We start from the raw sequence: 17,082 nt of genomic DNA on the forward strand, positions 1-17,082 counted from the left end.
CATTTCCCTAAATTGTTTGGTTCAAAAGTTATTTTACATAAAAGTGTTACTTGTGTGGGCATGTAAAGAAATTCACTACTTTTATTTTAAAATGAAATACTTAAAAGTTTCAGTTTTAATTTCTAACACAGTGAATACCTATAGATATAACCCACCAAACGAAAGTTTGAGCATGCTCTTAGACCGGTTGTGTAACAGGAAAAAAAATTTACTAACCTGAACAAGAACAAAGTAACGTTTTTTCCATCTTTTCCAGACCTTCTGTCCAAGGGCATACAAATACCTGGTAAGAAAAACAAGCAAAGAATATTTTAGATGAATGATGCTGTGGCTCTGTGCAATCATATTTCTTCCACAGGTATTCGTTCTGGAGACCAGCCTGCTAAAGGCAAAGTCTAGTTCATTTGAAAATGGAGAAAACATGTAGCTTCTGTGTTATAAAACGACTTGAGCTTATTCTAGGTTCTTGAAAGGGAATTGATTTATGTGGCTTATCAATTTGTCAGTTCTTACTACAAATTGAGCCGCGTTGGAGCTAGAAAGAATAATCAAAGAACCAGTGGGAATTTCATGCTTATGACACACTTCTTAGGATAGACAAAGACTACAAACTGGGGATAGAAGACTCAGTGTTTCAGCTCTCAGATGACCGCGGCTGAGAAGTGTGGCCCCAGAAGAAGTGGCTGTACAGTCAAGAACCTGAGTGAAGGGTCACTGTCCAGCTGGGTGACCCCAAGGTGTGCCAGCACCAATCTCGGTTTCTGTTTCTTCAACTATAAATGGCAAGACTGGCTTTGCTGATTTCTAAGGTCTCTGCGGGCCTCATAATTTGGGGGGTTTAGCTGATTTACAGAAAGTATCTTGCTGCAAATTTTCCTAACTATGAAGTTCAGGTGAAGAGAACATGGTGTAATTAAACAAAAGCCCTGGCTGAAACTATGTTGAACTGTGCATTGCTATTAACAATGTGAATTGAAATGAATAAAGGAGTCAATCATTTGAGAATATTCTTACTGAATATATATATAGATGTAAGCTTATCAAGTTTATCAGGGAGGAAAAAGAAGAAATTAAAAATTGCTCTAGTATAAACATGTCATGGAGAGCTATTTAAAAATTATACCATGATGGGGCGCCTGGGTGGCGCAGTCGGTTAGGCGTCCGACTTCAGCCAGGTCACGATCTCGCGGTCCGTGAGTTCGAGCCCCGCGTCAGGCTCTGGGCTGATGGCTCAGAGCCTGGAGCCTGTTTCCGATTCTGTGTCTCCCTCTCTCTCTGCCCCTCCCCCGTTCATGCTCTGTCTCTCTCTGTCCCAAAAATAAATAAACGTTGAAAAAAAAATTTAAAAAAAAAATAAAAATTATACCATGGGAAAAAAAAAATTACACCTTGGAACGATATACACACTTACTACAAAAGTGGAAAATATCATTAGAGTTTGAAATATGATAAATACAGGCCTAGTTGTTAAATTAAAATAAGATTTTTCAATAGTTTATCATAATCCTTTTTTTTTTTCTGAAGTGAAGGTTCACCACTGTAAAGGCTATTCAAACTAAATTTATATACAATTCTGAGTGATAAAAAAGCACTAGAGTTAATCACTTATTTGGGGGCTTAAAGTCTTGGGAGTTTCACAATTTTTAAAACTAAAATCTTAGCTTGAAATTTTGGTTTCTGTCGTATTAAAATAATTCTCTTTTGCACAGCAAAGCGTTTTTGCCCCCCTTTTAAATTTTTTTCAACGTTTTTTAATTTATTTTTGGGACAGAGAGAGACAGAGCATGAACGGGGGAGGGGCAGAGAGAGAGGGAGACACAGAATTGGAAACAGGCTCCAGGCTCCGAGCCATCAGCCCAGAGCCTGACGCAGGGCTCGAACTCACAGACCACGAGATCGTGACCTGGCTGAAGTCGGACGCTTAAGCGACTGCGCCACCCAGGCGCCCCTTGCCCCCCTTTTAAAAAGTGATGCAAGAAATGAATAGGCACTCTACTTTTTTTTCCCCTTCCCCCATCTGTCCCCACCCCAAGCCTAACAGCCTCTAGCAAACCACCAATGTGTTCTCTGTATCTATGAGCTTGATTTATTGGGTTCTAAATGTTCAGAATCAAAAACAAAAACAACAAAAAAGATGCAGCTACTAAAAGTCAAACTAGAAGCTAGACGTTTGCATTGGAAATCATCATCCATAACTGCCCAAATCAATTACGTATTTTGTGTCAAACCTATCCGCTATCTAGGTGAACTTCTACTCGGCTCTGAGAATACCCCTGACACCACGCTGCCTGCACTTCTGGATATTCATTTAGTGACTGCCTGACAGAGACATCCACTGCTACCGTGCTCACCTGTTCACTATCACCACCTGAGGTCCCGTTAAAACCCTTTGCCCCACCTTTGCTCCAGGCTCTAATTTCTCTTCTGTGGTTCTGGTGATAGGTGCTTAGCTGCTCTCTTTCTGTCTTTTGTACGTAATTTCCTTCTCCTTGAAATGCACACACCCCAACTCCTATTACAGGGTTAACAGCAATGACCTCAGGAGCCAGACACTGTGGACACGACAGACGCCCTCTATAAAAGTGCACTGGCAAGATGTGCACCGAATAGCCGCTGAGGAGCCACAGAAGACATTGGGAATCACCTCTGCCGGTGACCACCGCCTGCGTCTCAGCTCCTTCAGCGTCTCACTCAGCATCTCAGTTAGTGAGAAGCAAACCATCAACACCACAAGCGAGTGTAAGTCTTGCTAAGGTGATACACAAGTAATACTACTACCAGCGGCAACATCACTCAAAATCCGGGCTCAACATACTGGGAATGACACTGTAGGATTTCTCTGAAGACAGCAGAGCAGTGGGTGGATACATACATGTGTATACTAGAAGTTGGGAGATGTAAGGAACTGAATAAGAGATGATTTAAGAATGGAACCAAGGTAAGCATTTGGCCTCTGGGGTGTTTTGGAGGTGTTGCCCTGTAAGAAGGAAATCAGTCAACTACCAACAGAAATCACAAGTGATCACACATATCTAGAAAGTAGCTAAGCATGAGAGTTTTGCTCTCTGCATAAGAAAACAGATTACGTTCAACACAAGATAGACTGCATAAAGGCAACATTATAAACGCTATGTAGCAAAATGACAGTTTCTGTCCTTCAGTTTTCACATTAGCCAGATAAAAATTTTATGAAATAAAATGGACACGAATACATCAGAAAAGATAACTATACTGAATAAGAATGCACTAAACTTAACTTCAACCAACTTGAGGTTTTTTTTTTTTACTCTAAGAATGATTTCTGGAGTTAGATGTCTAGTACTAGCTAGCTGCTTTCTCACTAGTATAAAAGTAGATTCTGGACATAAGAGATATTTAACATTAAGGAAAGAATGAAGAACAAGACGTTCATCAATACTGTTTAAAAGAAAAAACTCAAAATCATCTAAGAATCAATGGTAAGGAATAAGTTGCCATGAAAAATAATGCCAAAAAATAATATGCAAAAATTATTACAATGCTAAGTTAGAAAAAAAAGCTGTCACATGAGCTTATAGTATATGCATGGGAAGAAAACCCAGAAAGATGAATCAAAATGTTAAGCCTGCAGTTAATACTGGGCTGGTGAGATTAAAGATGAAGTTCATTTTTTAAAGTAATCTCCACATCCAATGTGGGGCTCAAACTCACAACCTCAAAGTTAAGAGCTGCATGCTCTACCTCATGAGCCAGCCAGGTGCTCCTTCATATTGTTCTCTAGGCCTTCACATTTCCACAATTTATACACTGAGCATATCTTCCATATTTTTAAAGTAAGATTTATTGGTATAGTTTACATATAGTAAGGTTCATCCACTTTAGGTATATAATTTGGTGAGTGTCGACATAGCAATGTAACCACCGCCACCATGAACTAACAGAACATCTGCATCCCTCCAAACCTTCCTTGAGGCCTTTGTATAATCAGTCTCCTCCTCACATCCCCTAGGTCTGCAACCACACCAGATTTCTAACCTTACAGTTAGTGTTTTCCGGAATGTCATGTAAGTGGAAAAATACAGTACACACCCTTTTGCGTCTGGTTTCTGTCAGTTGGTAAAAAGCTTTTGAGATTCACCCCTGTTGTCTATATCAGGAGTTCATTCTTTTCACTGCTGAATATATTACATTGTATGAATTTACTTCAACGTGTTTATCCATTTACCAGTTGGTGGACGTTTGGATTGCTCTCATTTTTCTAGCTATCATAAACAAAATTGCTATAAACACGCATGTCCAGGTCTTTTGTGGGTCCATATTTTCATTCCTCTCAGGTAAATATCTAGGAGTGCGATTACGGGATTATATTTAAAGTGTGTGCTTAACTTTATATGAAACTGCCAAACTGGTTATCCAAAGTAGCTGCACAATTCTGTATTACCACCAGCAATATATGAGAGTACCTCTTATTTTATAATCAGAAAAAATTACTGTTCTGAGGGATTTGGGGGATATATTCATTATGGATCCATAAATTGTAATTCTGGTATGACAAAGTCAAATACAGTGACAAAGATCCTTCTCTTTGGTCTATAGGTATCTTGAGTACATTGGAGAACTCCTTCTCTAAGCTTTATTTATTTTTGAGACAGAGAGAGACAGAGCATGAATAGGGGAGGGTCAGAGAGAGAGAGGGAGACACATAATCTGAAGCAGGCTCCAGGCTCTGAGCTGTCAGCACAAAGCCCGACGCGGGGCTCGAACTCACAGACTGTGAGATCATGACCTGAGCCGAAGTCAGACGCTTAACCAACTGAGCCACCCAGGCGCCCCTGTAAGCTTTAATAGTGAAATGGTTTTTCAGGTGTCAAGGCTATTCTCAAGTCTGTAGTTTGGTGGTCTTCGCTGCACAAGAGTTGAATTGTGGAGAGAGTAAGGAAAAAATTAGCCCATATCATTTGAATATTCGGTTATAATCAGATAATCCATTTTTAGAAACATCTGTAAAAATTAATATGCATTCTCTCCTCACCTGTTTTGTTTTGTTTTTAATGTCGAGTGTTAGGCTACAAATTATCTCATTTATAGATAAAAAGCCAGGAAGCTTTATTTCAGATAAATATACTAAAGTTACATTTAACATGTTGTGCTCTAGTAGGCAGTTAAGATTCAGTTCATTACATTTACATAGTGATGTTTGAGTATTCTTAATTACTGACAAATGAGTTACTCTATGTAGAAACTATACCCATAACGAATTTTTAAGGATTTTGTATACAACAGGTTGACTTGATTTAGAAAAGATGCTAGGGCACCTCAGGGTCCTATTAGGAACATCAATTATAACTGCATAATTCTGTAAAGGAGAAGGTATCATCGACAGGTCTAAATCTAGCAATAGTATTAAGCACATCTTTGAAAGCTATTTACCTGTCATCCATTTCTGTTTCATAAAAATAGCTCAGAATGTAAAAAAAAAAATCTATTATTAATATCTTTCTTTCTGAATTTTGAACGAATTGGTTTTTTACTGCCTTATAAAATCTACTTCTACCCCATAAAAGTGTAGAGAGTCTCTTCCAGGAAGTATATTTGTCATTCTGGAGACAGACTACTTTGGCTAGCGTACTACAGGTCTGTTGGCGGGTGTGCTCAGCACTCGTATTCTCCCTGATTATTTTGTAACCTGCTGAATCATTAGCTTTCTCTCAATTGACTATGTGATTAACTCAAAAAGAAAGTTATTTTTTAAAGGGTATGTAAATCAGACCTGCCAAATACCACTCAAACTGGGAACACACATTTAACTGGGCTTTATTTGACAACTTATAAGGTTATCCAATAAAATATCATATATATGACAGCAGTAGTCTCTAATGCAGACTGTGAATTTTTTTCACCTTATTTTGAAGAGGTTTTAAAGAGAAAAGCTAGTTTTCTCTTTTGTCCTCCCATGGGGCTTTCAACATTATTCATTTTCATTAGCCTACAAAATTTGGTTTTAAACATTTTTACTCATCCTTGTTAAATTATTTCAGCTAAGTAACAAATGGACAGAAAATGAAGGAATACCTGTATCAGCCATTTTCATGGTCATGCCACATTCTCCAAGCCTGTATTAGAGTATGGCCTTCAGAAAAAAAAATTATCTAATCAAAATTCAATTTGATCCAAGAATGATCTGAATGGGAAAAAAGATTCTATTGTACATAACACATTTGAAAAGTATAGATTTCTATCCCTAATTTGTACTAAATGTAACGTTTTTCCATTAAAATATTTCCAATGCAGCATAATACTCATGTAACTAGAGTATTTTGGATTACTTAGAGTAACTGCTCAGATACTATTTAATAGTGTTTGCTTTCATCAATACACCCAACTTAACGTATTAGGAAGTTGTTCCCTTTGAACAAAAAATTGCCTGATTAACTTTAAAATCTTCTCTTCTTACATGGGGATTAGGTAACAAAGAAATTAACAGCACTGGCACAAAGCTTGGATTTAACACACAAGAGTTAAAGCCTTGAAGCATTTGGTTTTATAAATCAGTATCAACACAGCAATAATCTTAAAGAATTAATCCCTCTTCTAGGGCTGCTTCTAATGGAGAGTACTATTTGTTCCAAAGAGACATAGCAATCATTGCTAGAAAATAAGGCACAGACCCACCTAAATGTGTATCAATGTTTCATTCGCCTAGGACTATTTTTTTTTTTTTTGGTGGTACTATTCTCGGTCATGCTCTATCCTCAAATACAAAAGAAATGTGACACTTTCAAGAGTTTTGACTGCATATTTAAAATACGATGTGGATACTGTCAGGGAAAATGTCGCATGAAGAAAGAAAAGAAAATTAAAGAACTTTGGCAACAGCAAACCTCAAGTTAGTATCAACGAGGAAAACAGGGCATTATTTCTCATCTTCTCTGTCAATAACTATGTAGGGACCAAAAAAACCAACAGGGACCAAATCCCTGTCATGACTATGAGAGAATCTCAACACTAAAAACTGTACTATCTTTATGGAATCGCTATCATCCTTAAAAGAGTTATGTGATAACTTGATAAGACAAGGTGCTTTTAAAAGTTTTCATCTGTGGAGAAACAAAAGCAGAGCCTTTATGAAATCCATTAGAATGTTCTATGACAACAGGGATAAACACTTTTCTTCAGACATGTGCTGCCTATTAACAATATATATTATTACCAAGAAAATGACCTCAACCACAGACTGGAAAAAATGGGGTTTCCTAAAAACAAGCATCAAGCAAACAAAAATTGGCAACATGTTCATTTTTGCTGCATTTTCAAGGAGGTATTTAGATTTCATTACATGTTTACATTGCAATGCCTGTAAAATAAAATTATTTTAAATGCTTGTTCTTACACAGTGCTCCTGTGAATGGTTTTTAATAGTAGATTCACATATATCATTCTGTGATGTGTCTTCCTTTAAGCCCAAAACCCCCCAAATTAGTTTTAATAATAAATTAAACCATTTTTCTGTAAATGGTATATATTCTCTGCTAATATATAATCACAAAAGTTAATGAAATTTCAGGAACTCATTTTTCAGTTAGTTTTTAAAATTGAGAGTTAACTCAACTTTGTAACACAGTGTGTCTGAGCTCCAATATATCCTATCCTATTCTAGTAAATAAACAGCTAAAATTCTCTATGTCATATTTGAAATGGAAAATGGGAGAACATAACCAATAACAATTATCCAAACACTCTAAAAACACTTTATAAGACCTAACTTAAAGACTGCTCAAAGCATCTTCAACACACAAAAATTCTCCAAACATATTACTAAATATTGTAGTTAAGTTTCAATTAGAGTGGTGGCATACAGTTCTAATAGAAAGGAGAATATGACAATTTATTTGCTCTGAGTCCATGCTGTGGGAGTTCATGGTTTCACTTTGTGATGAAAAATCATCACTAATGAATATTTGAAAAACATAATTGTGTACAGAATATGGGAATTATTCGGTGCTTGAAAAAAAGGACTATTTCTTTTGTCGGATCACTTGAGTCCAGCTTTTTATTCAAAGAAATGGAACAATCAATCTACATGTTGAATGATAAAGCCTTTCCTTCTACAAGGCTTCATTTTTCAAGGAAAAATACAGAAAGGGAAAAAAAATCAATATATAGAGTCGTTTAGTCCTGGAAAGGGCTTTCTTAAAGAGAAACCTCAGTCAAGGTTGAAAGAGCAATTAATGCAGGCTCAAAAATCTGGGCCATTCTGATAGAGTTCGGTTAACATGTGGCAGAAGTAATCATCCACTTGTGAAAATGATTTTCGGTTCATTCTCAAACACCTTTCAGACACTCATGATCCCATTTAACTGACAACAATACAGGCTATCTGTGGGCACCACTGCATCTGATGTGAAAACCAATAGGGACCAAATGCCCTCAGGCACTTTCAGTCTTCCTGCACGTTCCCTGTTCTCTGCTGCCTGGATAAAAGGAATCTTCCTTTCACTGCATTCTTTCTTTTATTTAACCCTGAAAGATAAGCCTTTTTTGGGGGGTGGGGGGTACTTTTGGCTAAGGATGAGAGAAAGAAACTGATTCAAGACAACAGTGTGACCTGGGCATTAAGAAACCGAGAAATAAATACCTTCCAACTGGCTTTTTACCTCCTGAATTCTTAAGGGAAAGAGTACATGAGGTTGGGGAGGCAAGGGAAGGTTCCCCACCAAACAAAACTACTTAACATTTTGAGAGAAATTATGAACAAAGAAAAATATGAAACTCCTACAGCTAAACAAGAAGTTGAAATGTGTGTGCTGTATAAACACTTACAAAAGCAAACTTGAGTAAAACGTAGAGTTCTCCACTCCTTTTCTGGACCACACTTTATAGAATTAGTAACATAAAACCAATCACCCCTCCTTTTCTTCCTAAGTCCCATCTTCTGGTAGTTTACTCTAAGCCTGAGTTAACTCTCAGCTTGGATCAGCATTATCAGAGTGTAACAGTCTAATGTATGAAAGCTGTCTTCTAAACACCGGTTTGCCATTGCCTACTACAGAACACGAACGGAGGCAATCTGCCAACATGGGAAGACTGATACCCCAACCTCGGGTAAGACATTAAGAACTCCAAACGACCATTTGTAAAAGAGGTCCAAAATAAAAAGCAATGCACAGTCACCCAGAAACAAACCAAACTGGGGAAATTATAACAGCAGCTCTTCGAAAAGTATGTTTAAATAACTACGCACAAGGCAAACCACCTAAATGAAACCGCACAGAGAAATCTATTTGAAAGGCAGTTTTTTTCTAGATTTATCTTTGATGACTGATCAGCAGTATTCTTTTATATCTCAACAGGAAAAGTAGTCTTAAAAACTTTTTTAATGGATCGTGGTCTCACATATTTTACAAAGTTACACCAATATGTTAGAGTCTCATTCTAATATACTGTAACACAGAGGGCAGATTTTGTAAGCATGGTTTCTTCATGTTTGTCCTCAGTTCAAACGTCCTTCAAAATAAGTAATACTTTTCTGCCTGTGCAGAAGCCTTACTGCTTTGTTAGAAGTTAAAGAAAATTAGCTTTCCAAGTTAATTATAAAATATCTCAGAAGGGGATAAGTGAAAATATGTCCAAATAATGTACTAAGCAACCTATTCCAACCAGGCTAACTTGCAGAGTCAAGACCATACCTCCATCTTCTGTGGAGGAGGGTACAGGCTGGGAAGATGTGAATCTGGGGGGTGGGGGTGGGTGGAGGGTCATCTACCACACGATCCAAAAGGAAGGACACTCTGCACTTGGCAATAAAGCTCTAGGGCACCTACCAATTAAGATGAAATAATTCACTTAGACAATCCCAGATACTTTTGCGAGATCCATTAAACTCTCCTCTTCCTGAAAGTGCAAACGATTTGGTAATAATGAAACAAAAGTTTTAGCAAGGGGTTTTTACGTAACAAACTGTATCTTATTGACTATTCCAAATATGTTCTCTTTTTCGACATAGTATTCCCAAAACAAAGCAAAAATAATCACTTTTAAACATTATATCCAATATAGGTAATGCTGAGTTAGCAGAAATTTTTAGGTCTCGGTTTTCTGTAAGTGGAGATATCTGTCCTACCTTCTTCATATTTATGATAAATTTGAGATGAAATATGCACAAAAAATGTCCATTTGTAAACTGTATACACTCTAAAAAGAAAATCATGGGGCGCCTAGGTACCTCAGTTGGTTAAGCGTCGGACTCTTGATTTCTGCTCAGGTCATGATCTCACAATTCGGGAGATGGAGACCCCCCCCCCCCCCCCGCCTCTCCCATGTCAGCAAGGAGTCTGCTTGGGATTCTCTCTCTCCCTCTCTGCCCCTCCCCTGCTTCAGTGTGTGTGCACTCTCAAAATAAACTTAAAAAAAAATAAGTCAAGACTATGCTGTATGTCTATTTAAACTTGAACTTAAATTTAAAAAAAGGAAAATGAAAATCATTGAGAAGGTAATGTGAGATTCAGTGTTTTCCACTGTGTGTCTTGGGAATTGGATACAAAGAAGGATTATGTGAAAAAAAGAACAAATGTGGTGGGCAAATACATGTGAGAAGTACTCAGTTAAAAAAAGCTGAAAGCATTCTGAATGAGAGGATGAGTAAGAGCTTATCGTAGACCTGGAAGAGACACTAAAAAGCAGGAGGGGAAGGGAGAAGAGCGGGTGTAGCGTCTCCAAAATTATAGAATCTTCTTCAGAAAGTATCTTGTAGGGGTAATGTTTTCCAGCATACACCTTGGGAAATCAGGCAGACTAGAATACTGATAATTAGTCTTTAAGTGATAAAATTATACAATTGAGTTTTTACATTCTGTTCGGAATTAACAAAAATCCTAATCATAATTAAAATATCTTCTTCACTTCTAACGTCGTTTTCGTAGGAATCTGTCAACACTTATGTTTGGGGGATAAAAAGTTTTTTGTAAAATTTGGATCATAATCTGCATGGATTATATTTGATTTCTGAAAGATCACTTGCTCTGTAATGTTTCTCTCTGGTCTTAGTGAATGAGGACATTTTCGGAAGACTCTGAAATTTAGAAAGCTATATCCATCTTTAAAGTAACTTACCCTCATGTGAGTCATTTATTAATGCATTTGAATTCCTCCTGACACCCGGCGTGTTTCACAGATTCCCTGCCCTAATAGCCTTGTTCTACCCGCACTGTCTCACCTGAATTTCAATGTTATGCCTTGTGACCAATCTTCTTTGTAGTCCAGCACAACTGTGTGGAGTTCTGGTTCAAGACTTCAGGGACTATCACTCCAGTTCTGACGTTGTACCTTGGCCTCAGTGTCTTATCCCCTGCCCTCACTGTTTGGATAAGCAACCCAATACTCCAGGCCAAGGACCCAGCTTTGCTCTTGTGCATCCTTCTCTGATACCCTGCTTTGGCATCGGTGATGCCATCAGTGATGGCTCACATCTGCAAATACCACTGCCTGTGCTGAGATCTGCAGATACTTCCCTTGGTTTTGACACCATGTACTCGTCGGCACAGCTACTCTGTTCTCGCTGTTCCTCTAATCAGTTCCACACACATCAAACATTTTTCATTAATTTCCTGCAATTTAAATTAATTTAGTTCTTGAGTCTCACCTTTCCACTTTCTTCCCATCTCTCAGTTCAGCCACCACCCTTCCACACAAGCCCTCCCTGATATCCCTAATAAGGTCATATTCCTTTATTTCATGTGTTAGGCAAGACGTGGACACTTCTACCATAGCTCTGCCATGGCCTATGGAGAGGCATATTGGATCAGTCTATTTCCAGCACAAGACCGTAAATCTGTGTAAGTCAAGGGCCACATCGGTCATGACTCACCACTCCATCCCAGCACTGGGCCTTTATATAGCAGATATTCCATAAGCATTTTTGGAATGACTAAATGGCTGTTTCTAGGTCTGTCATAAGGAATAATTATAATAAGAACATAAAGAAAATCAACCTTCAGCAAAAATTTATGTAACATGTATCAAAGTAAAATAAAAAGCATTGGATAGACTTTGGATATTTCATAAAGTTGTTATTTTTAGACTTATTTAATCACAAGTAAGCAAACAGTTTTAGCAGAATGTTATCCTAATGTTTAACTTAACATGGAAAATCAAAACATAAAAGAAGCATAAATCAACTGCTATGAAAGCAGGCACAGAACTTTAGGAGTCCAGTCCACCCACCACCCCATTATCCAAAAAAGGCACTCCTGAACTTTTGAAATAAGGCCTATACTCCACATCGGGCTTGAACTCACAAGCCTGAGATCAAGAGTCGCGTGCTATATTGACTGAGCCAGTCAGGGTCCCCTGAGACTCCTGAACTTTAGGCAAAACAGTTTGAACCATTGCTGGAAACAGCCTCAAGGTCATAGCATCACAGGGGCCTTTTAGTCAAAATGGAATAGAATACATTCTAGGTCTAAAGATCTCAAAGTTCCCCCAGATTCCTAACTCCACTAATACTCTTTTATTATTTTTTTTAATTTGCTGATATATGGACATTGTTGGAGTCTCTGAGAAGCCCCGATACTTTATACAGTATTTTTCTCTTTTCTTTGCCTAAGTTCTCAACAAACTGGCTTCTGAGAATATAGCTAAGAGGCAAAAACATCACCTCATTCACCATTATTGTCTCCAGTCACAGACAGTGCTGAACAGGAGAGGCCTGTCCATGTCCAGAGGCATGAAGATGCTGCCTCTGACAGACTTAGCAGAGAACAGGTACTCCCCATGGACAACTCACCTTCAAAGGACAGAGTGGAAAGGGCTGATCTATGCATGCCCAGCTCCTGCTTTAAAGTTAACCACTCAGCTAAGTCCAAAAACAGATAGAGAAGCCAGGGGTATTACTGTCGTGGAGGTCCCGTCACATGGAAGCAAGCAAGTATCAGGGGTGTGCAATAAGTGTTTTGTCGAAACAGAGATGAAAAAGTGAAAATATTCACAGAGAGAGGGAGGGAGGGGGAACAAAAATACAGAAACACATGCAACTTTTAAGTTCCTTTAACTTCTATGTGCCCAGCATGACTTTCCCTTTTTTCATGTATAAAGTAGGAGTAGCAGTGTCTGCCTTGAGTATAAGAGACAGGGTCAGTGCAAAAACAGGGTGAAATGATGTATGTAAAAGGCCCTTTGAAACTATAAAGTGCAAACCTATAAAGCACAAGGTAAATCAAGGCATCATCATCATCATTATAGTAGTTGTAGTAGAATATACTGAAAAATACTTCAATCTAACTTTTTCGAAGGACTCTTCGGCAAGTGCAGGGGAGTGACAATGAATTTTCCAACTTGTCCATTAAAAAAAACTTTCCAAGAGTGGGGCAAAAACCTGTTTTTCTAAAATCAAGAATAACAGTATATCGCACAGGTTACGACAAAACTAGTTTTTCTCATTCATCAGATACAAGTAATATTTCTGTAGCATACATATATGTTTCCCAGTCACTAAATTCCTTAGGTTCTTAGGAAACTGTTACTTATCAACAAACAAAATTCTAGAATACTATGAAAAAATGCACATTTACATCCAGTTTCTCTCTTACCTCCATCTATTTGGAGAATAACAAAATAAAGGCAATAGTATTAAGGGGGCCATGTACAATCAAGCTGGGATTCATTGGGCTAGGCTTGTAAAATGCTTCCTGTTCTCCTTTAATTTTAAAGCTTAAGAATTCCATTTATTTATTTGTCTATAAACTGTATTTATGAGACTTCTGCCTACGAATGCAAGATACAAAGAAAAATGAAATCAATATAGTTAAGAGAAGAAAACCTTTGACATTTACAAAACATAGTCAGAATTTCAAGTTTCACATATTTTTGGTTAAAACTGACCTTAGTGATATCTTTGATCATTCATCTACTACTAAGCATTAAAGTTTTTCTACATTAATTTGATAAAATGTCTTGACAAGTTTGATATGTCCAAAATGAGCTACCACTTCACCTTCTTCTAACCTTTCTTCTTACACTTTTTTTTTTTTTTTAAAGAAAATGTCTTGAAGGTTACTTAATACTCCTTAAATAGTGCCACCTTTATTACCAAGTTCTCTACTCAAAGGAGAAAATAGGATTCTGTTTTCAGGGAATGCTTGCGCCACCTACTGGATAAATATATGACTACTTCCATCAAACAAAAACTAACTCTTCCAAAGATACTTTCCTTTAATATCCAACTTTGGAAGAAAATCCGGTCCTTCTCTTTCTTGTGTTTGAAGGCATGTGTCAGTAGGGGAAATTGGCACCATTCCCCCCAAGGTTAATGTACATTGTTTCAAATGTACTCAAATACATGTCAGTTCATAACTCAGTAGTCCCTTCTTAATAGAATCGAGAGTTATATATTCACAGGCAAAAGTGTACATGAAATAGAAAAATATAAATGGAGGAAATGAGATAACTATTTAACTATTTATTTAAAAAACACCAGCATTTAATTTTAAAACAAATATAAGCAGCGGCTCTCTTCCATTTAGCCATCCAGCTAGAGATAAAGATTAGAATTTTGTTCCATAAATTTGTAATATCAAGATTACTTCATAGAAAAGAATTACATCAATTCCAAAGATATATTTGAATTTTTCTTAATAGTTAAAACCAAAATAATAAAACAGAATGCAAAAAAAACCAGTACATGGAATACACTGACCTCTAAATATTTTTTCTCCTATTCTTTTTATGGTGGCACCACCTAAATAGCAGAAGAACTGCAAAGAAATTTGAGATTTGTTCGTTTTCAGTTAAGAAGACATATTATTTTTTCCTAAGAAAACAAAGTGGGAATCCTGTTCAAAGGTCTGTGTCATAATTACATCCTGGGGTTTGATTCAGTTGCTGGCACGTATGTATCTGCCTTTCAGTGGGGTACATAAATTACTAGAAAGTTATTATAAATTACAGTGTAACTGTAATGGACAAGAATTCAAATAACTTTCAACTTATCAGAGGGTTTTTTTCTGCCTTCCTTTGCTATACAAGTAGAGGAAAATAAGAAAACAAACTTACTTCAGAAATTAGGAGACATATCTTGGAGTCAATGTTCTTTAGAGATATTTAATATTTACTTTGTATAGTTTAAGACATAAGACATAGGGCATTAGCCTAAGGTAGAAAGTATTACGAAAAGTGAAGATGAACAATCATGAGAATTTGTACAAGTCCGAGATTTTCAGACAGACGAGCATAGGTAAAATAAATGATCCTCAATCCTCAAATAAAAATATATTTATTAACTCTAAAAAGCAACACAGAATTCTAATAAATACTAAAAGAATGTTCAGCAATAAAATTTGAAATTAAATATGGTTTCTTGTGAGACTTATTCTGCTAGCATCCTTTTGATGCTATCTGAAAGTAAAAAAACAAAGTCAAAAAAAAGTAAAATGGCAGACTATATTAGGATACGTTCTGTTATAGAATAATTTTATACTGATATGCTTCAAGTAACTATTCCCAATGCATTTCATTCTTCTCTTTTCTCCTTTCCCTTCCCCCTCCCTCCTCCTTCCTTTTTAATGTTTATTTTTGTGAGGGAGAGAGGCAGAGAATGAGGGAGACAGAGAATCTGAAGCAGGTTCCAGGCTTTCCACGCAGAGCCCCACATGGGGCTCGAAGTCACGAACCTGAGCTGAAGTCAAACACTTAGCTGACTGAGCTACCCAGATGCCCCTCATTGTTTTCATTATAACAGGTTACATTTTATCTTTAGAGATTTATTGAATTCTTGGCATTGTGCTTTTGTACTTTACATATATAATCTCAGTTAACACAACAATCCTATAAGGTAGGTATAGTTACTGCTATAAACTACAACAAATGTAGTTTATAACCAACTTCTGATAATACTACAAAAACTATGTTAAGAACTACCTTCAGTATTACTTACAAATTTTTACTGGATATTTTCAGTTGATTTTTGGCTTTGCTATAAGATTCATTTCGTAAGTAAATTATAAAGGAACAACCTCCAGTTGTTATACACATAAAACAATTGTGTTCATGGAAGAGGTTACCTTGTATATATGGAGAATGTGGTCTTTGAGATCAAAACCACTCATTGTATATTGGGTGAGAGGCATTGTGTCCCAGTTCCTGGCTTGGTTGGGAATGAGAAAGTGCTTATTTAGCCAGAAGACCATTCCCTGGGTTGCAGGTGTTAAATAGGAGTCTTCATTTGGAGCAAAGACTAAAAGCAAAACAGTAGGGTATCCTCAAAGGGTACCACCTAAGTCAGGTCAGCCTCTTGAGGAAGGAACACAGCTAGTGGAGGACAGTAGGTGAACTGTCAGAGGCCCTGAGAATGATGGCAAGCTTTCCAGGAAGCTTCTCATATCCCCTATGACTCCATCATTTGTTCTCCCTCAGCATAAAGACTTTTAGAAGTTCTACACCACTTTAATTGAACAAAGAGAAACAAAGAAGCAGTGCCTACAATGGAAGAGAAAGGAAAAGAGGTGGAGTTAGGGCATGTCTGAGGTCTAGCACAGTATGAAGGATGTGAGGGAATCCCTCCAGGAAGGGCAAACTCACAGTCCCAATGTTACCATCCAGTCACCCCTATCTCTGGAAGATCTTCCTACTGACTGTAGCAGAAGTTTGGAGGTCTTCTCTTCGGTTCAGCAGTATTCCCTTCCAGTAGTTTCCACAAAATCTCAGGAAAATCTCTGTCAAAATACAGACTGCTGGGCCCTGAGGTAGAGTCACTAGATCAAGCCTGACCATCTGCATTTCTAGCAAGTTCTCAGGAGATGCTGGTGCTCCTGGTCCAGAGACCAGATCTGTTTTGAAACTTCAACAGAAACAAAAAACCTCAGCCATACCTATATATTTTAAAATGTATTTTTACCTAGAAGTATATAATCAGTTAAGATTTCTTTACCCTAAGCAATTTTTCTAAGTGAAATAAACCAAATAACTTTTTCTTTTAAATTTGATCATAGTGCCCCCAAGTGGATAAAAAAATACTAACAAGAAAGGAAAATGGACCGATTTTCACTGGGATGGGGGTTTATGTAAAACCTACCTTCGTATTTGCCAGAATGCCCAAACTGGCGCTTTTCCCAG

General features: G+C 37.3%; 1 protein-coding gene across 13 annotated transcripts in view; it reads right to left on the minus strand.

The window, feature by feature from the left end:
- The window catches only part of CADPS2 (calcium dependent secretion activator 2), a 545,419-nt gene that overhangs the window by 190,008 nt on the left and 338,329 nt on the right, over positions 1-17,082 (minus strand). For all 13 annotated transcript variants that reach the window (XM_047095962.1, XM_047095960.1, XM_047095958.1 and 10 more), the window contains exon 9: positions 217-283. In XM_047095962.1, the coding sequence (XP_046951918.1) occupies positions 217-283 (67 nt within the window). The remainder of the gene's footprint in view (positions 1-216; positions 284-17,082) is intronic.

This window comes from Lynx rufus, unplaced genomic scaffold (assembly GCF_022079265.1).
Source record: "Lynx rufus isolate CCGP_SWC_20201006 ecotype Redwood Valley unplaced genomic scaffold, mLynRuf1.p SCAF_4, whole genome shotgun sequence".
Lineage (NCBI taxonomy): Eukaryota > Metazoa > Chordata > Mammalia > Carnivora > Felidae > Lynx > Lynx rufus.